This window comes from Chiloscyllium plagiosum, chromosome 9 (assembly GCF_004010195.1).
Source record: "Chiloscyllium plagiosum isolate BGI_BamShark_2017 chromosome 9, ASM401019v2, whole genome shotgun sequence".
Classification (NCBI taxonomy): Eukaryota; Metazoa; Chordata; class Chondrichthyes; order Orectolobiformes; family Hemiscylliidae; genus Chiloscyllium; species Chiloscyllium plagiosum.
Genome location: NC_057718.1, coordinates 39,433,095 through 39,459,117, shown reverse-complemented (window position 1 = coordinate 39,459,117; position 26,023 = coordinate 39,433,095). Strand labels below are relative to the sequence as shown.

The 26,023-nt window shown below is 38.0% G+C and overlaps 1 protein-coding gene across 2 annotated transcripts in view; it reads left to right on the top strand.

Moving 5' to 3' along the window:
- Positions 1–23,636: 23,636 nt before the first annotated feature.
- The window catches only part of kcnh1a (potassium voltage-gated channel, subfamily H (eag-related), member 1a), a 283,339-nt gene continuing 280,952 nt past the window's right edge, over positions 23,637–26,023 (top strand). For both annotated transcript variants that reach the window (XM_043695750.1, XM_043695751.1), the window contains exon 1: positions 23,637–23,824. In XM_043695750.1, the coding sequence (XP_043551685.1) occupies positions 23,752–23,824 (73 nt within the window). In that variant the 5' untranslated portion in view covers positions 23,637–23,751. The remainder of the gene's footprint in view (positions 23,825–26,023) is intronic.

The following is a 26,023-nucleotide window of genomic DNA, read 5'->3' as shown; positions in this document are numbered from 1 at the left end:
GAATTTATAGCAAAACATTTTATGTTCTTATACTGAAGAAGGGCCTGTGCCCGAAACGTCGAATCTCCTGTTCCCTGGATGCTGCCTGACCTGCTGTGCTGTTCCAGCAATAAAGTTTCAACTTTGATCTCCAGCATCTGCAGACCTCACTTTCTACTCCACAACCACCTGATGAAGGTGTGATTTTTAACCTGATGAAGGAGCAGTGCTCTGAAAGTTAGTGCTTCCAAATAAACCTGTTGGACTATAACCTGGTGTGTGATTTTTAACTTTGTACACCCCAGTCCAACACCAGCACCTCCAAAATATAAAAGTATGAACTGTAAATACTTGTTAAACTTAAACTTACCTAATGAAATGTTACTGTTATTGACCAGGTCCCATCTAGTGGCAGATGTTGGTTGGTGCAGGAAGTGCTGGCCAAATCAGACACTAATTGGAGCCTAGGATATCAGTGCAAGTTCAGACCGGTGTATAGTTAGAAGCAGATATCAGAAACTTTAAAGTGAAGAACAGAAGCAGGACTTGAGGTGATTGTTAAAGAGGGACTGTGGGCAGGGCAGGAACTGTTGGAAGAACAAAGGAACTTCAGGACTGAGTGTGGGAGCAGAATTGTGGGATGAATTCTTGAGCACAGGCAGGCCAAGACACAAAAGTCTGTGGCAACCAGCGTTAAACTAAAAGAAACATAAATCAATATACCATGTTCATGTTTTACTAATGACGTTAAAGCAAAACACATCAACTCAGCGTATTTTAAGTGAGAACTTACTGAATTCAAGACTACACAAGTTCTTTATGAATTCAAAACCCAGGTTATAAAGGACTAAAGAAGTAAGAGAAATTGTGTGCTAATGAAAATTGATTACAGTGATTGAGCAACCCCAATGCTCAATTGTGTCAGTTAGCTTGATGGCTGGCTTGCAGTGTGGAGTAATGTAAATAGGATGGGTTCGATGCCCGCACTGATCAATGTTGCCATGAAGAACTCTCTTTCTCAACCTCTCCCCTTGTCTGAGGTGTGGTGGCCTCAGGTTAAGCTGCCACCAGAGAGGCAGCCCTATGGTCTGAAAAGGTTATGATGACTTTAACTTGTAGTGTTCTGAAAAAAGGTCACTGGACCTGCAACATTAACTCTGCTTTCTCTCCACAGATGCTGCCAAATCTGCTGAGTTTTCCCAGCAATTAGTGTTTTGTTCCTTTTAGTACTCAAGTCAGACAAAACTAGACAACCAAGTAGGGACTACAAAGTCATAATCATTGAGTAACGGGTAATACGCATTAACCATGATCAACGTCACAAGATTTTTTTTGAGGAGGTAGCAGGGTCTAAGATATTCATGGAGTTGGAGTTGTCTCACACATATATATGATTCAATGTGATTTGAAAGAGTTAACTTTGAACCTCAAGATTACCCTCATGCACAAAGTTGATCTATGGTGTGAAGTTCTTCAAAAAGCAATGGATAACATTTTGCAGGGACTTTCACATTCCTTCAGTCTGAAACATCTGAAATTTGCTTCCTGACTGAAGAAACATTCACTGGTCTCTGATTCATGCGACTTAATATCTACACTTTTAGGTTTGATCAATGCTTTGTTGTGAAACTTTTTTCCCATTTCTTTAGTGTATGTTTGTCAAGTGTGAAGACCAACTTGGATTAAATTGTTGGAATGAATAATACTCCTGATTTAAATGTAAAAGTTTGCTGTATGTTCATTTTAAACTGATGTTACCAAAAAAGAAGCTTGAAATACATCACAGCCTATTTGAAACTAAATCACTCTGCTTCTCGACAGAAGGTGAAGAGAATAAATTAGTTCAGTCTGTCTTTTTCTCCCCTGCATGCAACAGCAACTGGGGCCTCAAGTCCATGATTGAATATATAAATAAATCAAATTTGACCAAACAGCCTAAAATAAAATAAATGATCTGAATTGGATACTAAAAGAAGCCAATTGGAAGTAGAGAAGGAGCTGAAACCAACCTTAAAACAAATGAATAACTGCAACATATTTCCTTAATCTAACACTATAAAGTTGGAAAATTTTGATGTAGGGTATTTATAGAGAAAGGAGATGAGCAAAACATTAACATCCTTAAACATAGAACAGTTGAAAACTGTAGCCAGGGATCTCGAATTAAAAATATCCAGTGAGGTTAAAAAAAGAACAGAGATACTGAAGTGTTGATTGAGCATTTGGGCCTTCCTCCAAAACAGGTAGATGGAGGTTTAGAACCTGAAATGATTTGGATGTGAGCACAAGAGGTATAGTTAGTAAGTTTGCTGATGACAACAAAATTGGAGGTGTAGTGGGCAGCGAAGAAGGTTACAACGGGATCTTGATCAGATGGGCCAATGGGCTGAGAAGTGGCAGATGGAGTTTAATTTAGATAAATGTGAGGTGCTGCATTTTGGGAAAGCAAATCTTAGCAGGATTTATACACTTAATGGTGAGGTCCTAGGGAGTGTTGCTGAACAAAGAGACCTTAGAGTGCAGGTTCATAGCTCCTTGAAAGTAGAGTCGCAGGTAGATAGGATAGTGAAGAAGGCATTTGGTATGCTTTCCTTTACTGAGTATTGAGTAAAGGAGTTGGGAGGTCATGTTGCGGCTGTATAGGACATTGGTTAGGCCACTGTTTGAATAATTTGTGCAATTCTGGTCTTCCTATCGGAAGGATGTTGTGAAACTTGAAAGGGTTCAGAAAAGATTTATAAGGATGTTGCCAGGGTTGGAGGATTTGAGCTATAGGGAGAGGTTGGATAGGCTAGGGCTGTTTCCCTGGAGTGTTGGAGGCTGAGAGGGCTATAAAATCATGAGGGACATGGATAGGACAAATAGACAAAGTCACTTCCCTGGGGTGGGGAGCCAAAACTGGAGGGCATAGGTTTTAGGGTGAGAGGGGAAAGACATAAAAGAGACCTAAAAAGGGCCACATTTTCATGCAGAGGGTGGTACATGTATGTAATGAGCTGCCAGAGGAATTGGTGGAGGCTAGTACGATTGCAACATTTAAAAGGCATCTGGATGGGTATATGAATAGGAAACGTTTGGAGGGATATGGACCGGGTGCTGGCAGGTGGAACTAGATTAGTTTGGGATATCTGGTTGGCATGGATGAGTTGGACCAAAGGGTCTGTTTCTGTGCTATACATCTCTATGACTCTATAACTTGCCAAAGAGCTGGTAAATCTTAAAAATATGACTGGAACTTCAGGAGAGAGAAAGGAAAAGAAAAAAGACTGGAAGAATGAATGAGAATGTGCAGCAAGAGATGCGAGAAGTTAAATTAATATCTCAAAATCAGAGCAAAATGAAACAGAGAGGAATTACCTATGCTCCTGGGAGAGATGCCAGGTAATGTACCCAGAGAATCCAAAGCTGTCCAAGGTCCAAATGTCATTTTTAGCTAGGTCTGATAGGGTTTCCAAATGGTAGCCTAATCCAGTATGTGTCATACAGCAAGGATACATTGGAGAGCTAATGGAAACCCAGTTTCCCTGTGGTGGTTAATGACAGGTGGAGGTAAACATCAAAGTGTATTAGTTTGTTCGTTGGTTTAGGATAATCAAGGATTGATCTTAGCATATGAAACTCAGAGACTGACAATTTTAAGAGTGGTTCAGAGGAGACCTAAAATGATCAGAAGCAAAAAAAAAATGTTTCCCTTCTGGAAAGGAGTACATGACAGATAAACAAAATCACAGTTAACTCGATGAAAACATTTTTGATTTGTGATACTTCCAAATCAGGAGTATTTGGTTGGTTATTAATAACTGAGAAATTCTAAGCTCTCAATTTTTGACTATTCATGTAAGAAGACACCTCAGAACTGCTGGGGGAGGGGGGGGGGTGCAGTGCAGAGGCATCTATTGACTTAAAGATTTGATATAGAGGTGTAATTTCGCTGGATTGAAATCACTATAAGGTGATGCTTTTGGTGAATAAGTTGAGACTTTGATTTGCCGAACATCTTTCCAACTGTGTTCTATATCTAGATAGCATTTTTGTCTTATGGCGTAATAAATGTTTGTTCTGCTATTAGGGAAAACTTTCAGTCTTATGTGACTATGTTTCAGGGAATAGCCACATTAAGTAAAATTTCAAAAAATTGATCTGTCAATTCAGATTTCATTGTGGGCTCTTAATTATCCAGTTGTATCATTCTCAGGGACCATAAAGAGTGTGGTCTTTTGACCAGGATTTAAGTTCATTGAATTTAAGTGGGTTATTTATCTGTTTTCTTTAAAAATAGGCACATGTAGGTGTTGGAAATATCATAGGAATGTTGTGGTGGAGTCTTCACAACGTCTGAAGAGTTTTCTGGGAGTAGAGGACATAAAAGTGACTTACTTGAAACTTTTGACTCAGACTAATTTGAGATTATTTGCAGATAAATTGAAAATAGAACTAAGTGCAGGGACTTGTAAGGAAGAGATACTGTAAATGATAATCTAACATTTAGAATTAAGAGAAGGGAAAAATGAAATTGAGATGATACAGTTAAGAATTTAAAAAATAAATTTGGGTTAGAGAATAAATAGAGAGAAAAGGAAATTGAAGAGGAAAAGGAAAGATGAGAGAGAATTACAAAAAAGAAAGCTTGAAATAGACAGGGGAGGAAAGAGAAAAATTGAGAGTAATAGAAAAGGAAATAAATTTGAAGAAGCTTGAACTCAAATGAGATAGAGAAATTAGGCAACAAGAATTGACCAGAAAAAAGCCTTGGGTAAAGAAGGACAAAAAATGGCAGAGGAAGACTCTGATTCCAATGAGGGATTTAATTTAAAGAAAAATTTATGTTAATGCCTAAATTTTATGAGGATGGAATTGAAAAATATTTTACTTCATTCGAAAAGTAACACAGTTGCTCAAAGATGTTTGAACCTTTTTGTTGCATAGTGTTTTGACAGGTATAACCATGATACGCTTATCAGAAGAACAATCTTCAGGTCATGAAACTGTTAAAAAAAAACAAACACTCAATGCTTATCGGATTGTCCTTGAAGCTTATTAATTAAAATTTAGAATGACAAGAAAGAAATGTTATCGGACCTTTGTGGAATTTGCGAGAGAAAAAGAAATGTGGTGGAATCCATGGTTTCAATCACTGAAATTAAAGTAAGTTTTTCAGATTTATGATCATGGAAGAATTCAAAACAGCATTCCTGTAAACCTAAATTCTTATTTAAAAGACCATCAAGGATCATAGATCTGAGAAACAGCAATTCTGATATTTCCCATAGACGGTTAGAAGTTAGCAGAAATTTAAGGAATAAATATCTGCAAATGCAACAAGAACTAGGTTTAGAGATCAAACAGAAAGATTTCAAAGTAATAAAGGCAACAACCAAAACTGATGTAAAGAAAATAATATGCTTCTATTGTAATAAGATTGGACATACCAAAAACCATTGCTTAAATGGGAGATTGATTGCAGCAATAAAAACATTTAATAAATAATCAGGAAAATGACTGCAAGCAAAAGAAATAGGTATTAAGACTGTAGCATAATACAAATAACTCTTGTTTCTTTAGAATGTAGTAAGAAGGGAGAGCCATAAAAATTCTTCTTTGACTGTTGATAAAAAGATTCTGACCACTGGAGGTTCTGAGCATTTCAAGAGGGCAGGTATTTCCTTATGCTTCAATCATGAAAAGATGATTGACAGTAAAGATACACAATAAAGATATTGATAGACACCGCAGCACGTTAATCACTAACGTTGGCTGATGATACTATTTGTCTTCCAGAAGGTATACTGAAGATGGAAACATTAATGGAGATAAACATGGAGATTACAAACCAGCCCCATTATAAAGAATTGAATAACAGATAGAGAATTTGCAGTTTGAACAGTGAAACAAATTGCGATGGAAAGAATTAATTATTTCTTGGGAAATGACCTAGCTGGTGCAAAAATATTTGCTTCACTGAGACTGGTGGAACAATCAGTAGAGATAAAAGAAACTGAGATGCTAAAAGAGGAGCATCCTGGATTGTTTCCTGACTGTGTTGTAGTTAGAACTGAGACCCATGAAATTAGTGAGGAAAAAGAGAAGGAAGCTGTATTTGGAAATTCAGTTATTGCTTACAATCCTTAAAAAATATACAGAAAAGACTGGAGACAAAGGAAATGTGGTTGACAAAACGAGACCATTTTTAGTAGAAAAGCAACAAATGGATTCTTCTGAAAAAGTTGTACTTTTAAACAGTCTACTCAGAAATTGAATTGGAACCCATATCTGTATGCTATTACTTGAAAGACAAGGTATTAATGAAGAAATAGGGACTATCTCAAATACCAGCCAATGAGAAATGAATAGTAGTCTGTCATGTGATAGTTGCACCTTAGTATTGTGAAAATGTTTTATGATAGGCTTATGATATCCCATTGGCAAATGAATTTCCATTGGCAACCTCTTCAATACTAGAAAAACCTAAACTAAAATACAAAAAACATTTTATTGGCCTGGGTTGCCCAGAGATGTAGTTACATTTTGCCAGAAATCCCAGTCAACAAATAAACCTGCACCTTGAATTCTGAAATCATCTTTCATAAACTATTTAGCAGGGTCTTAGATTGTGTTTGAATTCCACTCAAAACCAGAAATTAGAATCAATATCTTTTAACAAATTTGATGTTTCAACATGATTTCCTGAAGCAGTACCTGCGGGAAAAATTATACTGGAAACGTAAATTCAGTTTTTTTTACAAGGTATGAATTATCCAAAGAAATTAAATCAGATCCAGTCTCAAATTTTATGTCACAAATACTCAAAGATATGATGAATAGTTTAGGAATAAAGCAATTTGTATTTTCTATTTATTGCCCACAACATTTTTCCTCTAAGTTGTGTGGCTATGTGGCTGCATAACAACTTCGACATTCCATGCATGATGAGACCTGGTTTCAGAGATCTGTACACCAAAAACAAAACAGAGGGATAATTGCCCACATTCTCAAGGTGCATTAGAAAAATAGCCACAAACTTTGAAGAACATGATTAGAGCTTGTTGTCAAGAATGTCCTGATGTTTGGGATGAAGGAATTCCTTGTTACTGATTGCCATTGGGAACATCCCACAGATTCAATCCTTTTGAACTGATATATGGATTTGACATGAAAGGACCAGTTAAATTGATTATGAAAAATTCATAATCACAAACTCAGACACTATGCTTTCAGCTTATGTTTCATATTTTTAAAAGGTGGATTGTTGAAAAAACATTCAGAGAGTGCTCAATAAACAATGAAAATTAGAACAGATTAAAAAGCGAAAGTGGGCCAAAAAGGCCAAAAATATTATTACCTGTCTCTGGAAAAGCAAGGTCCACCGGACCATATCAAATCAAAAAGAAATTCAACGATGTAACATACGTCGTGAGTACTCCAGACAGCAGGAAAAGTCAATGAGTCAATATGATAAAGAGATATTGTGGTCGGGACATAGTCAGGAGAAAAGTGTATTTGCAGCTGAGAAAGAAATAGCGAGTGAAATGAAAATATCAATACAATTAGTGAATGAGTCAGAAATTGAAAATTTAAATGTTGAGCTACTAGAAACTAGGTTAGACAATACAGAAGTGCTTAAAATGTCCGATAGCATGACATTTTATCATTGAGAAGGCTACAGAAGTGACTTACAAAGGCTAATACAGACTCATCCATCACTTTGAATACTAGGGCAGGAAAAAAAACTTCTTTGGATATTAATGCTAATAATTTTGGTCATGTGTTCCTGATAAAGGAACAACTTTGCAGGCTCAATCCAGAGAAATTAGTTCAAATGAGGAAAGAGATTGTGTTTATTATGGACAATGATATTGAACTGAGTTATAGTAGCCAGAGCTCATCTCTCATGATGGCATTGAAACTGATGGTTACAAATTCTGTACTGGTTATCACAAAATCAAAGCAGTAACCAAAGTGGACGCATAGTCCATTTCAGTTTTGGAAAACCACGTTGTAGGATTGGATACTCACAATTCATCACCAAAATTGACTTGCTGAACAGGTATTGGCAAATTCCATTGACTGATAGATCCAGAGAAATATTAGCTTGTGTAACAGTGGACAGACTTTATCAATACAAATTTAGGCCTTTTGGAATGAAAATTTTCATTGGCAAAGTCCTAACAATCAAGCAATAAAATAATTAAGGAACTATGTAACTATGGTTTCTCTCAATGATTTAGTTATATCCAGCCAAACCTGGGAAGGACATCAACACTACTTTAATTAGTTGTTTGATTGGTTACAAAAAGTCAATTTGGTTACAAATAGGAGGTGAATTTTCCAAAACAAAAGTGATTATTTAGGCTCCACTGTGGGACAAGGCCAAGGAACATTTACGGAAGGGAAATAAGGGCTAGTTTGGATTTTCTTGTACTTAGGACAAAATGCAATACTGTGCAATACATTGACATAAGAGAGTTTTATCAGAGTTTTGGTCTGAAGTTCAGAACGTTGTGTCCCCTTTGACAAGTTTGTTAAAATGAGGTAAAAATTTGAATAGACAAAAGGAATATCACAGTGTCTTTGATAACTTGCAAGCTGTGCTGCCTACTACACTGCTTTTAACAGCACCAAATTATGAGGTGCTGTTCAAATTAGGGGTCGATATCATTGGTGTGGGTTCCATTTTACTGCAAGAAGATTAAATAGGGATCAAAAAGCCTATCAGTTATGCTTCACAAAAACTGAATGAATAACAACAGAAAACGTGAACAGTGGAGTAAGAGACTTGTGTTGGCTCTTTATCGTTTTAAATTTACATCAGCAACAAGGGGCTGTGTAGGATGAACAATTTCAACGAATTTTTGCAGGATTTCAGAAGGTCCTCATGGGGCAGAAGCACCTATGAAGGTTGGGGTAGTTCAGAGGAAGAGGCTTGGGTTTAAAAGGGCTGCGATCAGGCCAGAAAAATTAAAGAGATCACAAAGGCATCATTAACCTCATAGAGTTTAAAACAGATGCAGGGAGTGAACCACTAATAGAATTGGTAAACACATTTCTGACTGAATTAGGTGGAGATCAGGATAGATGCAGATGCATAGTTAGTGATTATGACACCTGTCAAAACCAAACAGCCACAAAGTTGAGTGGCAGGAGCTAGTGAGCCAGTCAGCAAACTCTGAGCCAGGGTGTCCCATAATACAGTACATGGGACAGAATGGTGCTGGCCATTCCTATAGTAATTGTTACCTCTTAAACAAGTAATGTAATGACATCATAGTCCCAGAGGACCATAGCGTTACTCTCTCATTAGAGAGGTTGTGGTTTAACTTGAGGATTACCATGCCTCAGGCGAGGGGCAAGGTTGACCTTCATGGCAATCTCAGCTGTTGAGCAAATTGAGCCCAAACCAACCATCACGTCAACTGAGCGAACCAACCCCAAAGTTCAAGTGCTGCTAATACTTCCCAGGTGTCGAAAACCAATCTGCACAATTACAAGAAAAAGCCAGAAAGCAGCTGAAATAGAAGTAGGAGAAGGTGAAAGAGGCACAACCTTAATGTGGCCAACAGAATGCTTCTTTCCAGGATAAAGAAGCCATATAGAAGCATCCAAGGCTTAGCAGGAAACTTTAAAACAAAACAAGTTTGTACTCTTTTGGATGAGCAAGGAGGTCTGGATAGCCAGTGCCACCTTTCTGAATTTAAAGGGAGACCAGGGAAGTTCCCAAATAGACATGCAGATAGAGCAATTTCTCAGCCTGCTGAACAGCAACAGTGCAGTCCGCAGAAGCTGCACCACTATCTGTGTACAGTAGTGTTCGTACAGACCTGGACAGGTAGGATATCAATCTAACCAGCAACAGGACAGTCTGCAGAAACCGCACTACCATCTGCGCGTAGTATGTTCCTATAGATATGGACAGGTAGGATATCAATCTCACCCAAAGTAACAGAACAGGGAAACTCAATATCCTTGAAGTTTCATTGCATCTGTAATTGGTACAAGTGGAGTTCAGGTATAAATGGCATAGAATTGGGCACAAAGCCCAGTCAACTAGTGTGTATTTGCCAGAGCATGGACTTACCTAAGGACAGCCAGTAGGAGTCAATTTAGAAGTAGAGATTGGAAGATCTCCCAGTTTAACACCCAACACGCAAACATTGGAATTGTGAAAGACTCAAATGCCCAGCTAACCCCCCTGACCAAAGAATAATGCGAGATTGTGGCCATCCTGCTCAAGAGATCTAAAGAAAGCCGCAGAGATCATCTGGGTGTACTCCACTAAAATTGCATGATGTGAACGTGAGAGAACCCCTGCTGCTATGTCTGAATCCCTACCAGCTGAGCCCTGACAAACTAGGCAGGAAACAGCACGTGCTGGGCATCAGTATATTGAGCCGAGACAGAACTGGACTCCGCCATTGTACTGATCCTGAAGCAGATGAATTAAGATAGCTCCACCTTTGTTACTGAAAGCTAAATCCAGTGACTAGAACAACTTCTATCCAATTCTGTGTACTGAAGATTTTGTAGACAAAATGGGTCTCTTGGCTTATCTCAGCAAATTCAACTCCAGAAACAAGAACTAGCAAGTCCCCTTGACCCTCAAAATGAGAGAAATCTCAGGCTTTCTTATCATGGATGACCCATGCCAATGTAAGGTCATGTCCTTTGGCTTTAAAAAGGCCCCAGCAACCTATCAACGAATGACAAGTACAGATAAAACTGGACTCAGCAATTTGCAGACTACCTGGATGATTTAATAATTCATTGTAACACTTGGAGTGACCATTTAGACCACCCAGAGGCAGTGTTCCAGGATCTGAAAAGGGCAAACCTTAGAGTTAACTTTGCAAAAAAATAAACTTGTTAAGGCTAACATGGTTTACCTTGGCACTTGCTCAAACCAATATAATAACAGAAATATGAAAACACCAAATTATGCAGCCTGAAATATTGAACTCTTTGGCTTTTTCAAAAACTTTGAGCACCACTAAAAGGGGAACTACTGTATATCCAAAATGCAAGCATAAATAGTTGGCCGTGTTGTATGTTTTTGGAGCTAGTTATGCATATTAAGTGCAATTTAGCTAAAACCCACTAGGTGGCAATATTTAATATGCCTGACGTCAACATTAGGTATTTCTCCCTTTTTCTGTCATTTCAAGCAGCCAGCAGATGGCACATTAGCACAAGAACCATGACAAAACACCAAGGTTCAAGTCATACCGGCTTTCAGTGATAGTAATAGTATTCCTGAACAGGTTGATCAGAAAATAGGTATTGTTGTTTCTGTAAATGGAGGTCAATTACAATTTTGCATAAGATTGAATAAACTAATGACAACAAATAAATGTAGAAGTAAGAAGTAAAACAAAATTATAACTTAATGATAAACTATGATTATTAAGTGTCCCAAAAAAGTTATCCTTCAAACAACATTAGTAATACAGATTAATTAGTCTTCTATCTCACTGCTATTTAGGAAATGCTGAGGTATGCAAATTGACTGCTAACTTCAAATATCATTAGTTAAAAATCACACAACACCAGTTTATAGTCCAACAGGTTTAATTGGAAGCACACTAGCTTTCGGAGCGACGCTCCTTCATCAGGTGATTGGAAAGCTAGTGTGCTTCCAATTAAACCTGTTGGACTATAACCTGGTGTTGTGTGATTTTTAACTTTGTAAACCCCAGTCCAACACCGGCATCTCCGAATCAAATATCATTGGTTGTCAAACATTTTAGGATGTCTTAGGCCATGAAAATTACCTAAAAGCAAATTCCACATCTTTTGTCAATCTACAATGATTTATAATAAATACCGTGAAAGGCTATTCCTAGCTACAGTTTTATATAATGTGATAAACTTAATGTGGATTTCATGATTCATAAACTAAGATGAATGATCAAACCCATAACATAGGGTACCAGGAAGTTTCAACAATGTAGGAAATAAATCAAGATAAATCAAGTAGGAATATGTGCTGCCAAGTTTGGGTTTTAAAAGCTTTTGGATTCATAGGAAGAACAGAAACCTAATGGAGTTATAGAGTTTGATGATTTAATGTGTTGTGGAAAAATATGCTGAAGTAGGATTATTGAACCAATGTAAACATAAAACATAATAGGAAGGTGAACATGCAAAAGTTATGATTGGAAACTAGAAGAAGTCCATCATGTATATATGTCAGATTCAATGATGATATTAGTGATTATATCAAGTGCATTCTGGAACTGTCTAATTAGGTGCGAGAATCTTTTCTTCTGCCTTATGAATTTTTTTTTGAAAAAATATAGAGTGATGGAGAAGCAAAGAGACAACTACAAAAATTGAAAGCCTGGAGATGGCATATAATAGTCTGCTGATTGGAGCATGCCCATCATACACTCCCAACTAAACTTGCTTCTTCCATCAGATTTTCCTTGACCAGTCTTTGCTGCTGTCCAGGAATCATGATTTGGAGATGCCGGTGTTGGACTGGGGTGTACAAAGTTAAAAATCACACAACACCAGGTTATAGTCCAACAGGTTTAATTGGAAGCACACTAGCTTTCGGAGCGACGCTCCTTCATCAGGTGATTGTGGAGGGCTCGATTGTGCACAGAATTTATAGCAAAAATTTGCAGCGTGATGTAACTGAAATTATACATTGAAAAATTGATTGTCTGTTAAGCCTTAACAGACTTAACAAAGCTTAACAGACAATCAATTTTTCAATGTATAATTTCAGTTACATCACACTGCCAATTTTTGCTATAAATTCTGTGTTATGATCGAGCCCTCCACAATCACCTGATGAAGGAGCGTCGCTCCGAAAGCTAGTGTGCTTCCAACTAAACCTGTTGGACTATAACCTGGTGTTGTGTGATTTTTAACTTTGTCCAGGAATCAGCCATTGCAGTAAATTTCCATCTTACTCCACCCAGTGCATTCACGTTCAAAGACAATGATAGGGGAGCATGGCCTGCTGAGTCATACTGACAATGATTATTTCCAAATGAAGAAGTAAACTTAAGGCTCTCTGGGTATTCAATCATTTCTATAGAGCGCAAAAAACACAGAAGACAAACTGAGAGTACAAATTTTGCTTCAAGTTGTAAATGACTATCTGTTATGTTGATGATGAACAATTGAACCAATCTATGCAGCACATTACAGAATGGCTTTACAGTCTGCATTTATTTCATGATCCTGAAGTGTGTATTCTGTTCTACTTATTGATTATTATTATTGAATATCCTGATTACTTCAGATTTTCTTTTTCTGTTCGGAAGTAGGCTTAACCTACGAGAACAGAATGAGGAAATGTACTGTTTGTGTACAAAAACAACAACTGACAATTATGTAACAACTTTAATATTGTACCAAAGCTCACAGCAACAGTGTCAACCAAATTTAACGTTGAGCCACATAAGGAAATGTTGGGAAAGATAGCCTATAGCTTGGTCGAAAGAGTAGAGTTAATGCATATTTGAAAGAAATGAAGAGATGTCGAGACAGGAAATTACAGAGCTTAATTCTTTCACATGTGAAGGTTTGGCCATCAATGATGGAATAATGAAATTGGGATTTTTGAGAGGCTAGAATTAGAAGACCACTGATATTTCAGAGTATTGTGGAGTTGGAGGAAGTTCAGGAATTGTGAGAGGCCATGGAAGGACTGCATTCAAGGATGAGAATTTTAAAAACAGGGTTTTTCTCATTCAGAAGTCAAGGCCAGTGAACATGGGGTGAAAACACAGGATCAGGCAAAAGAACTTTGAATGAATTTAAATTTATAAAGGTGGAAGATGGAAAGCCTGCTGAGACATGTTCACATCAACTGTACTCACTCCCCATTGTGTCCATTGCTTTTTACTAGACAGCGACTTTGATTGATGAATCAGGCAGTGTTGAAATGAATGGTCTAATGTTCCCTAAGATAAAAATCCTGTTTTCCTTGAAAAGTTCAGCACAGCAATCTATGCCTTTATTCTGCTGATGTAAGATCCTTTTTGGACTGTAAAGATGCTGCTAAATTTTTGTCCAACACCTTCCACTACCATTCATTCTCTTAAGATTTCTTCTGCCAATGTTCAATATTAGCAATTATCAGCAAGACATTTATAAAGGAGCTAGTAATCTCCCCGGCTCCTGACTGTCAATTTCCTCTGATCTCCAATCATGTTTTCTTGAGGAGGCTTTTTGACCTCTTTCTCCCATTGACTGGGAAGAACACCTCTCTATGTGCAGTTGTTACCTGGAAATCATCTCCTAAGAGGCATCATTAAACCTGGGAACTACAGTTCTTTGAGATGCAGCAAGTTGTTATGCAGCCGACCATGCAGTCATCTCAATATTTGATCTGAGTACTGTCACCCTTTTAAATGTGGCACCTTCACTTCATCAACTGGGCTTCCTCCCCATTTCATTTATTATTAGCTGGCTTCCAAGACTGCTGGCTGTTAACTGGATACTGAGGTCAAAATCTCATTTCCTGCTCCATTGCCCTCCCACATGGGCCATATGACACCAATTAGATCTGGATATGGGGATTCTTCCCTTCTGTTAAATTCAGACAACTTAGTAAGTTTCTCTCTCCAACGATGCTGCCAAGTATGTCTAACATTTTCTGTTAGAGTCATAGAGATGTACAGCACGGTAATGCAGTGCTCTATATCCTGTCCTGCTCAGATATTTCTCAATATTTATTTCAGTTCTAGCAGTTTACTTAAAGAATCTGAATGAAGACCAATCACAAAACTGGTTCCAGTTTCTTACTTCAGGCAGGTGGTAGGCTTGTTGTGTCCCGGTACCTGCTCAATGTTCATTCAAGCCAAAGGATGCCTCAGATATATCCAACATGAAACATCAGGACAATTTACTGAATGCACAGGCTGAAAAGTCTAGGCTCCAGAGTTGTATCTCAGATTGGCCACACCACTGGTAGCACAGGATCAATAAATTTATTATTTTGATTTACTCAGACACAAACTGGTTAAAAGTAATAAGAAATATTAGCATGGAACTATGAAAATTAATTTGGATCAAATGGGAAAGATGAGAACCTGGATTCAGTGAGGTGATCTTGTAGGTTGCCATCACTGAAGTGAATGAGAAAGATGTAATAATAAGTTACTTAAGCCAAAATCAGGTTATATTTATCACTTATTTATTGCTTAGATCAACATCTTTTCCATGGCTTTGGACACAAAGTGATATAATTACATGCTGTTGATGATCCTGGACTGTGGAAATGAGAGAAAGGGTGAAAAAATTTTATAAATATCGAAGTTGTGATCTGGCATTATTGGGTTTTGATTGATTTTCTACCCACTTCTGCTGGGCAACTTCAAATTTACGTGAATTGTTAGTGCAGCTTGCATTGTCAACAATTACTGAGACTTGTAACTATACTGAAAACCTAAGTATATTTCACATCTGTAATTCACTTTCAATTTTAAAGTTCACTTTCAGTTTTAAAGAAAAATGCACATAAACATAATTTAAAAGATCAGGGGTCAACAGTTTGCCAGCAAAGGTATCTATGTATTGCTTAACATATTTTATTTTACCAAATCTCATCCATGTCACCTTTTGGATATTCTTACCATATTGGCTGGTACTGCACTGAATACAGCAGTACCAGAGACATCTTACCCAATGCACTATTTAGAAGTAGTTAAGTATAGTGCTTGGGCCTGAGTTTAACAGCATGTAACAATGAGAATGACCCTCAAGATTTGTATCTCCAGACTCATGGATCAAAGATGACTTATTTCCATTCTGGTACACTGAGTTCTGATTTGGCTCATAAGTTCAATGTACAATCTGCAGACTCTGCCACCTTTGGGGAATCTTAACAGTTGGTTAGAAAGGTTGTTTGAAGTTTGTGTTTTGCCTCTAATGCCACAATTTGGCTCCTGTGCTTTCTAAATTAATTTTCTTGATATATTTGGTGCCTTCCTGAATGAATCAACTCCATTTTGCTTCATCACAAATTAGGGTTGCTCATGTGTTGGGCATGCATGTTGGCCATCTCAGTGAAGCTTATAGTAGTATAAAAGGTTTTGTACACCACAAACACACAGACTCACCAGGAATTAACTGTCTGATTCAGTTTGAAATAAAACAGAAAAAAAGGTGCAACAGACCTCTGCATATACAACAATGTGGTATTTTCTTTGCTCACATTTACATCTAACAGAGGCTGCTTCAAATGAAGACAGCAGAGGGTGCTTGAACACAGTGTAGCTGGAGCACTACAGTATTATCACTGACACCTGAAACAGCAATTTAGGATAAGCACCCATTGACTGCTTATGGCCAGTACAGACAGTAGTTGTATTTTTTTAGGACTTACTTGCAGCATGTGCAGGCAATTTAGAAGAAATTGACAACTCAAGGCATTGAGATTGCATGTTTATTTTATACTTCAGTTTAATAAAAGTAACGAGATTCTGGCTCAAAGTTAGCATTGACTTTAAGGTTTGCTTCACATGGAAATAATCTTCTTCAGAAACACATTGTTAACTTGATTTGTCCATTATGGCTGATATCCATTCTAACTGGAAGGGACCTTCAGTGAATATAAAATAAATCAAACAATGCAGCCTTTGTGCATCATATGTGACAGATGTTATGGTTCTCAAAAGCAGCATGGGTTGGCAACTTTCCCTACAACAAGCTTTTCTTTCTTTGTTACTGTCATTTTTCAGCAGCTAAGTAGAGACAGCAGTCTTTTCTATTTTCTGTCCTTGTGACAGGTGATTTAACATTCAGAATTTCACATCTAATGCAACTATATAACAGTCCTATTGGCAATTTAAAAATGCTTGCAGGATCAGGCCAGTCCAGAATTCAGGATTTCAAGAGTCTGCATTTATTTGTCTAGTCAAACTGATACTTTTTCCCATTACAACCAATCGAATTTGTATTGCATTGTTTGGGAAATCAAGTTTTGCCTGGTTTACCCAATTGTGTGTATAAATTGCAACTGCTCAAAGTGGATTACATGTATCGAATCTTTTTCTAATTTTTTTTGGTTCTATTCATTTTAGTGCTTAATGCATTTCAGAATGTCTACCACACTTAAATTGAAATACTATATTTATTCTATTGTGGATTGCCTAAGTGAAAAATCAGACTGAAAGAAAAAGGATTCTCGTTTAGGAATTTAACAATCTAAACTAAAATTAGAAAGACAAAGTAAAATAGAATTTACATAATGTTTTAAAATAATTTCCAATTGTAATCAGAATCAAGAACTCAATCATAATCTAAACAGCTAGCAAGTATGTAATAGAGCTGAAGAAAAATGGGAAGTTTTATCAACAATTAAAAGCTTGTCAAGATATGAAATGCAACTGTCAACCTGAATGGTGGCACATGTGTGATGTGGATATTGGAATTAGTACAATTAGGGTACATGATTTATATTACACCAAACATGTGTTTGAAAAAGTTAATAGTATTAGGACAAAATGCACATAGCATGTCTCAGTAAACTGTTGATTGGATTAGAGCCAGTAGTGTACTTTGATGACATATTAGTCAAAATCACTTTGACTCATTCCCATTTTATTAACCACAATTATAATATTTAAGTTAAACTTATTTTATGCTGGAACACAGTAATGTCGTCTGAAAGGCTTCAGTAAGAGTGAGGCCTTTTGTAGGATTTGCTATGAAAGATGTTGCCCATGAGAAGTTTTAACTTCTAGTTGCAATTGACTGCGAATGGACTAATCTGAATGGACTGAATTTCCTTTGTTGCATTGCAGTTCTGATGAGGTGGAACTTCCACCTGCTGCATCAAATCTGCCCCAATCCAGTTCTAATTCCATTGGTTGGGGGTCATTTTTTAAAATCACTGTGACTTCAATCAGATGGCAGTCACTGGAAGTGAGCTCACCAGTGCCCAGCTACAAAATCTCAGTGCTACTGTGGATCTCTCTGAAAACTGGACTCTTGACAGACATTGAAGCTCACATTGGAGATGAGTAAGAGTTGAATCTCCTCTTCAACTGACATTGCATTGCATTGTTACACCATTGTTTTCCCAGAAAGCAGTAGTAACTGCAGGATGTCAAGAAAATCTGTTTGAGGCCAGGGTTTTATAGCCCTGCCACAATTTTCACACAATGTGTGAGGAAACAGCAGTCAGCAATGGTCTGCATTAAAAAGAGGGGAGGGAAATATAAGCGAGGGCAGTGAGGTGATGGCACGTCTTATTACTGGAATTTTCCTTCATTCTCTGCAATTTGCATATCACAAGTGGAATTGTGAAGGAAGAGTCTAGTCCAATATTTTTCATTCTATTGTTACTAAGAAGAGAAGAGTTATTCCTCCAGTACTACACAATGCTTGGGTGGAAATCTTTTATTTGCATTGTTTTAGAAGTATATGTAAGCTTATAGACATAAAAGAATGATTGGGGCAAAACTAGTAGTATTTTTAACAGCAAATGTTGTTTACAGGATCGGCCAAAGTAGGAAGCCAATGCGCAGTAGAAGGTTGGAAATTGGACTTTTATTGAATAGATCTGTGTGGCAGAATAAAATACCCAGGTAGGAATTATTCAAAGGTGTTCAGAGCAATTTGGTAGATTAGCTAATGATTGACAAATGATGTTTACTACTGATAATTACAAATGAAAATGCAGGGAAAATGAGGGTAAGGCTTGGATTATGCTTCTTGTTTGTCATGATATTAATGTCATTAGTTACTAAATGACTTGTTTTAACGTTATGGTTTTGAATTGCATCCTGTAATAAATGCTAGTAAGCATGGTGTAAAATAGTAGATGTGAATCAGGATTTCTACAAAGTGTGAACAATGGTAACTAATTGGGAAATATGCACCACTCCACAGAATGCATAATTATGCGATCTAATCACAACCTGAAAATATGTACTTTACACAATAATGTCAACTTTTAAAAATATCTTTAAATGCTAGATAAAATGCACACTTGGTCTGCAACAAAATGACAGTTTTATTTAAGTTCATATTTTATACCGTCAGAACTGAATGTAGTTTGACAAATGGGAATTCAATGTTTGGGTTAAACTTACATTCTACACTTCCTTGCAAAAAAGGTGAAACAAAAAAAAAAATGGAGATTGTCAATCATGCATAGAACCAAAGCGAATATCTTTGCTATGGCCAGCAGGACAACAGCTGCATGCAGTGCCACTTCCTTTTCAAATAGGATAATGGAAATGCTTGTGGTTTAAATGCTGTCAGTAAAGTATTGTTGGTGTACAGCTATGCATTGATCATTCTCATCAGTCAGAAAAGCAGTTCTGCTCCAGTGATTCAAGTTGAGGAATAGAAAGAGCAGTGATTTCATACATTAAAAATAATGACAAGAAACTCAGATGCTTATTAAAATATATTGGTTACAGTATACTGTATATAAAAACTTCTTCAGTAAGCTTGCCTGATAGTTTAGTGAGTTTATCCAAACAGTATTTACGTCAGACAAATAAAAGACTTACCATAATGGCTTCCGTTTTTTTTGCATTAGCAGATCTTATGCACATTTTTAACAAATCCCAGAAGTTAAAAGAGTGGCACTAAAATAACTACTGTGCATTCTGGTTTATATTTATTTAGTAGGCAAAACTTTGGAAGATGGAATACAATGTGGGAAAATGTAAAGTTATGCATTTTGGCAGAAAGAATGGAGGAGCTGAAATGATTTAAATGGGGGAAACACTGTAAAAAGCTGCAGTAGAGGGATTTGGGATTTGCCGTGTATAAAGTACAAAACAAAACCATGCAAATTCAGCAGGTCATAAGCAATATAAATGAAATTTTGACCTTTTTTTCAAAGGAACTGGAGTAGAAAAACGGGGAAGTGTTGTTAAAGTTATACAAGACACTACAATAAATGATGCCTAGAATATTGTGAACATTTTTGGTCCCCATTTCTAGGGAAAGATATATTGGCATTGGAAGCAGACCAGATAAAGATCACAAGGTTCATTCTGGGCATGGGGAAATTTTCTTATGAGGAAAGGTTGAGTAAATTGGGCTTGAAGGCAATGGAGCTTAGAAGAATGTGAGGAGACCTTCGTGAAACATATAAAATCCTTGACAGGGTTGATGCTAAACAGTTGTTTGCCCTTGTGGGAGATGCTTGTTAGAAGCCGACTTTGAAAAGATGCCCACTTCTGTGTACATGCAACATCAAGATACTACAATGAATTAAAGTTATGATATGCTTTTGCCTGCAAATATGAGAGGAATCTATTTATGAGCAGTTCTTTGTGTGAGGAGTGAGCCAGAAAATTTGTTCCAATGTAGAAGCAGACCTGGGACATATGAATATAGAAATAGGAGCACAAGTAGCCTCTTCAACATCTCAAACCTGCGCTGCTATTAAATAAGATTGAAATTCAACTTCCATATTCCCATCTCACCCCAATAACCTTTGATTCTCTTGCCTAACACGAATCTAACAAATTCTTCCTTAAAAATTCTACTGCCTTCTGAGGCAGAGAGTTGCAAAGCTCCACAACTATCTGAGAAAAAAAATATTCCAATCTCAGATGTAAAAGGGTGATCCCTAATTTCAAACAGGGCTCTCTAGTGCTGGACTGATCCATAAAAAGAAATATCCTTTCCATATTCACCTTATCAAGACCATTCAAGATTTTATATCAAATCAGCCTTCACTCTTTGAAACCCCAATGAAAACAAACCCAGCCTGTCCAATCTATCATCATATAACATCTCACTCATTCTAGGTATTAATCTCATAAACCTCCTCTAAATTACCTCAATTAATTTACATCATTCTTTAAAACAGCATACAATATTGAGAGATGTATTCTCACCAAATACTACGCAAGTGATGCAAAATATCCTCGCTTTTATGTTAAATTCTTTGCATAATAAAGGATGCCATTGGCCTTCTTGATTATGTTCTGTACCTGAATTTTAACCATTTATGGTTTATCCACTAGAACATCTACATCTCTCTGGACCTTGGAATTCTGTAATCTTTCTCTGTTTAACTAATACCCTGTTTTCTCATTCTTTCTATCAAACTGAACAACTTCACATTTTCTCACATGAAACTCCAACTGACTTGTTTTTGCCCACTCACTCAAATTATCAAAACCTTTCTTCAAATCTTTTCTGTTTTCTTAACAATATACTTTTCTGCCTATATTTGTGTTTCCTGCAAATCTAGCTACAATGCCTTTGCTCAAATTGACACAAAGCTAATTTTGTGAGTCAATGTACTTGGGTATTGTGCTATATTGTATCACAGCATAAGTATACTATTAAATGGAATATGTTCTGTTAATTTGATAGGCCAAAGAGTAGGTGGCAATTTATTAAAGGATTGTAAAAGGAAAAAAAATGGATTTGTTCTGTTGTTTTTGTGCATAATCAGGGCTGTCCATGGTTGGAATGAACATTCACCATCAATGACACTCTATCATGACAAAATTAGAACAGTAAGGGTGGTATGAGGGTTTTACAGCTGGGATTAGTGCCCTAGGACAGGTAAAAGTGTAGCAAAGTTGCCACTTTTAGATGCTATTCTTTGATTCCCACTGAAATCTACCTCACTGGAATTAGATTACAATAGTATTGAGTGTTGTTGATTGTGACTTGTCAACTAATAATGATCATTTATGGGCAGCACAGTGGTTAGCACTGCTGCCTCACAGCGCCAGAGACCCTGGTTCAATTCTCTGCCTCAGGCAACTGTCTATATGGAGTTTGCACATTCTCACTGTGTCTGCGTGGGTTTCCTCTGGGTGCTCCAGTTTTCTCCCACAGTCTAAAAATACGCATGTTAGGTGAATTGGCCATGCTAAATTGCCCGTAGTGTTAGGTGAAGGGGTAAATGTAGGGGAATGGATCTGGGTGGGTTACTCTTCGGAGGATCGGTGTGGACTTGTTGGGCCGAAGGGCCTGTTTCCACACTGTAAGTAATCTAATCTACATATGTAATCTAATCTAAATTTGGGTACTGTAGGCAAGGGCAACCAATGCCTGTGAAACTGCATGTCACAATTTAGTCAATGGCATTGCAAGAGGAACGGAAGAAAGGATATTGTTGAGAAAAAAAATCTTCACATGGGGTTAAAGATTTAAAACAATAAAAATCTGCTAAAACTATATTTTGTGCATTTCTTGTGGGTGGTTTTTAAAAATAATTCCAAATAGGGCAGTTTGAAAGATTTATCTGATCCTTTGGCTCCTCATGAGAGGACATGACAATGAGCCTGTTGAATGCACTGTATTACAAAGGCAGAGTATAAGTGCAATTGGTGCAGTGATCTGAAGTTTGTAACACACGTTAGTAGTCTTGACACAGAACTATAGAACCACTGAAAAGAACCGAAGGCCAAAAAGATCCAACCTTGTAGGATACAGCAGTTTGGGTGCAAGAATGCTTAGAACTTTTATTAATAACAAAATATTATCAACAAATTGTTGCAAAGATGGAAAAATCATAGTGAGTTTTCCGGTCATGTATAATTTGTTTATGATGCGTTGCTCTTCAAGGAAACAAACCTTGAAACATTGACAGGAATCAAATAAAATCACCTAATGACAAATCGAAAAGGTGAATATTACCATAAGATTCATTCTAGGAGGAATAGACTACATTCGTTGTTCATTAGTGTTTGCTGTTTATCCACATATCTCAGGCATGTTTCCCGGTCAAATAACTGCAGTTGCTGGGAGTTGGTGTTAGCGTATGCGCTACTCAAAGAGCACAGTGATGCTGTTTGATTTTGTTAGTCACTAGCCAATCTCGGTTAATTCCCGGAAAGTCGTGTTTCTAAATTGCTGGCCGTTCATTACCGCATTAAAAGTAGTATCTATACATCTGGATTTTAATCGCTCGTCCTACACCTGAGCACACGCTGATAAAATTGACTCATGAGACGTTGTACATACAACACAGTTACAGAACTGTGGAATAGAAAACAGACATTTATCCATTAGACACTTTTTTTCCAATGGACTGCGTGCACAGTTAACGGTATATATTCGACCGAACTTCGATTCTTTTCCTCCCTAGCTCAGGGAAAAACTGAGCAAAACTCTAGAATCTCAGTATCTGGAATCTGCCTTGTTAACCCTGACCAGTAACTTGTCCACAGGTAACATCTCCCCAGTCCTGACCGCAGGCTCTGCGGCGCTGGATGAAGGGGTACGGTCTCACTCGCCCTGTTACTGTGGCTGAGGCTGAGCCCTGACCTCTGCCCGCCTATATTCGGCCACGTTTAGGAAGGAGAAAACTGTCAGCATTGAGGAAATGCAAGGTCGAAGTTTGCAATCCGACTGGGAACTCATGCATCTCATGAGATACAATGAGAGGCAGTGACATCTTGAAAGAAGTCAACGCTTTGGTCGAAGATGCTGCTTTTGTTGATGCTCGGAGCCGCGCTCGGCTCGGTGCCTGCACACGGGGCTGTCGGTGCACAGAAAGCGATCGATCCAGACACTGCTGCATTTATTGGGAGCGAGGGAGGAGGGGACTGATGGTGCGCGCACTCGAGCCTAGGCTCGCCCCCGGGGCTGCGCGCGCTCCATCGGCTTCGTCCCCGCGGCGTAGTAAGGGGGGTGGCGGTGGAGGGAGGGAGGGGGGCTGAGTGCAGCGGAACGCGGAGGCGGGGAGGGGAGGGGAGGGGAGGGGAGGAAAGGCTTGGCCGAGCTCGGAGCACCACGCACACTCTGCGCCGGTACCATGAGCAGCGAGAGCTGCAGCCTGTCTCCCCAGCTTCAGCACTGCAGCACCACAGCTACTGAAGACACAGCATGGCGGGGGGAAGGAAAGGACTTGTTGCCCCTCAGAACACTTTTTTGGAAAATATTGTCAGACGTTCCAATGGTAAGCAGGAAGAGGTTCCCTCTCGGTGCTTGTAAAAGTTAGTTTTATTTTTGCAGGAGAAAGATCAGAAAGTGCATGTTTTTTTTCTATCTCTTGACAGTGCTGCTACTGAATGGGTTATATGTGGGGTTTCTCGCTCCTTTTTCAATTGATTAACAAGTACCCCCCCCAGCCAAAGTCTCATTACTACTGTTAGTGAAATATAAATGTTCATGTTCATGTTGTTAGTACAGTGTGGACACAGCAGCGCCTGGAGTATTTGGGGCTGCTTTTACAGACAGTGCGAGTGCAGCAACTAGATTGCATGCCTTGACCTGAATTGTTTTTCTCCCGCCGTCCCACCTCCTCACCACCACCACTACCACCTTTGTGGCATCCACCACCCCCTCGTCTCCGGGAATCACGAAAACCACAAGAGCTTTTAAAATGCGAGTGGGAATTGTGCATCCTGCAGTGTGGAAGAGCGGTGAACATTCAATGCAGCAGGGCAGATAGCCTGCAAACGCTGCAAGTTTTTTGCAGTCAAAAGATGTAAACTCTCTCCGGGATGGAGGAAGGAATGCAGCAGCTATGAATTTGGATGTGTGAAACAATCATATTCTAAGAAAGATTTGAGCATTTTGCTGAATAATAATCAAGCTCCAGTTGAGTCAGTTTCCAAAAAAAAGGTTTCTTTTTCCAAAATCCAGTGCTCAAAGACAATTCGCAGTAATTCTGGCAGCACAAGGTTGATTTTCTTCTTGTTATTTATTCCGCACTGAACAAAACAGTGCCGTAAGAGATAAGCAGCGAACCTCCCCAGTTATATCACTTGTATTTCACTAGAGTCAGCAGATTTCATAATTGAGAATATTGAACGGAGGTTGAACGAGAGAATCTTTATAACGGTAATATAGTGTTAGTGTGCTTATAGAGTAATTGCTTTAAGATAGCAATACTATAGAAATACGTACAGTAGACAGCGACACTACAAGATCAAAGGGATGTAGTGTTTTTAAGGTGGTAGTCTTTTCGATTTCGTGCGTTTATTTTAATTCCAGGGGTTTACTTGCCTCCGTGTCTGGAAAGGAATCATCAGATAGTTTGAAATTAACAAATAAAAAAAACAGATCAAACAATTCCACAAATACCCACGCAACCCAGTTCCAACTTGGACCTGTTTGCAAATGAAAATTTGACGTAAAATATTCCGAGACCATAATACAAATTTGATTTAGATGTGTAGTTTTACAACCCTTTTATATTCTATTAGGGAAACACCATATTCAACTACACAGCCCGCATTTCAAAACCACTTTTTAAAAGGAGTTATTTGAACCACTTTTAAAAAGGAACTTAACTCTTCAGCACTAGCTTTCTGGGGTTTAGGATATGTTTTACAAACTTTATTTCCCAGGGAAATCATGCAAATTGTGTAGTTCTAAAGTGTATAGATTGTCTTTGACCCATGTAAAACCGATCAGCATGGAATAAATCTGTCTGATATTTGCAAATGGTTGGGAAACCCCTTTGATGCCATATTGACCAAGGCTCTTCAGCTGTGATTCTGTTCTCCTTGACTCATGGTTAGTGTGCACTGAGCTTTTGTGATCTTGAGGAAATGTAAGATCAGTGTCACTCTTGAGCCCATTGAAAGATCAAATATAGATGCACAGTAACCAATAAAACCAAAAAGGGTTGATTAAGGAAATGTGATACTTTTATCCCAAATTGTTTAACAATTGTGTTCTTTTTAGATCTGCCTGTGAGTATAATTATTGAAATGTGTTGTGAATGGTTTTGAGTTGTAGAATTATAGAGATCTACAGTACAGAATAAGCCTTTCGGCCCATCAAGTCTATGCCGGTCAAAAACACCTAGTTAATCTAATCCCATTTCCAGCATTTGGTCCATAGCCATGTATGCCATTTCAACTTAAATGTCCATCTAAATACTTCTTAAATGTTATGAGAGTTTCTGCCTCTACCACCCTTACAGTCAGTCTAGATTCCTACCATCCTTTGGGTGAAAAAAATATTTTCTCCCATCTCCTCTAAACCTTCAGTATCTTACATTAAATCTATGCCCTTGGTGATTGATCCTTCTGACAAAGGGAAATGTCTCTTCCTGTCTTCCCTGTCAATGTCCCTCATAATTTTATACATATCAATCCTGTCCCACTCAGTCTCCTGTACTACAAGGAAAACAACCACAGCTTAT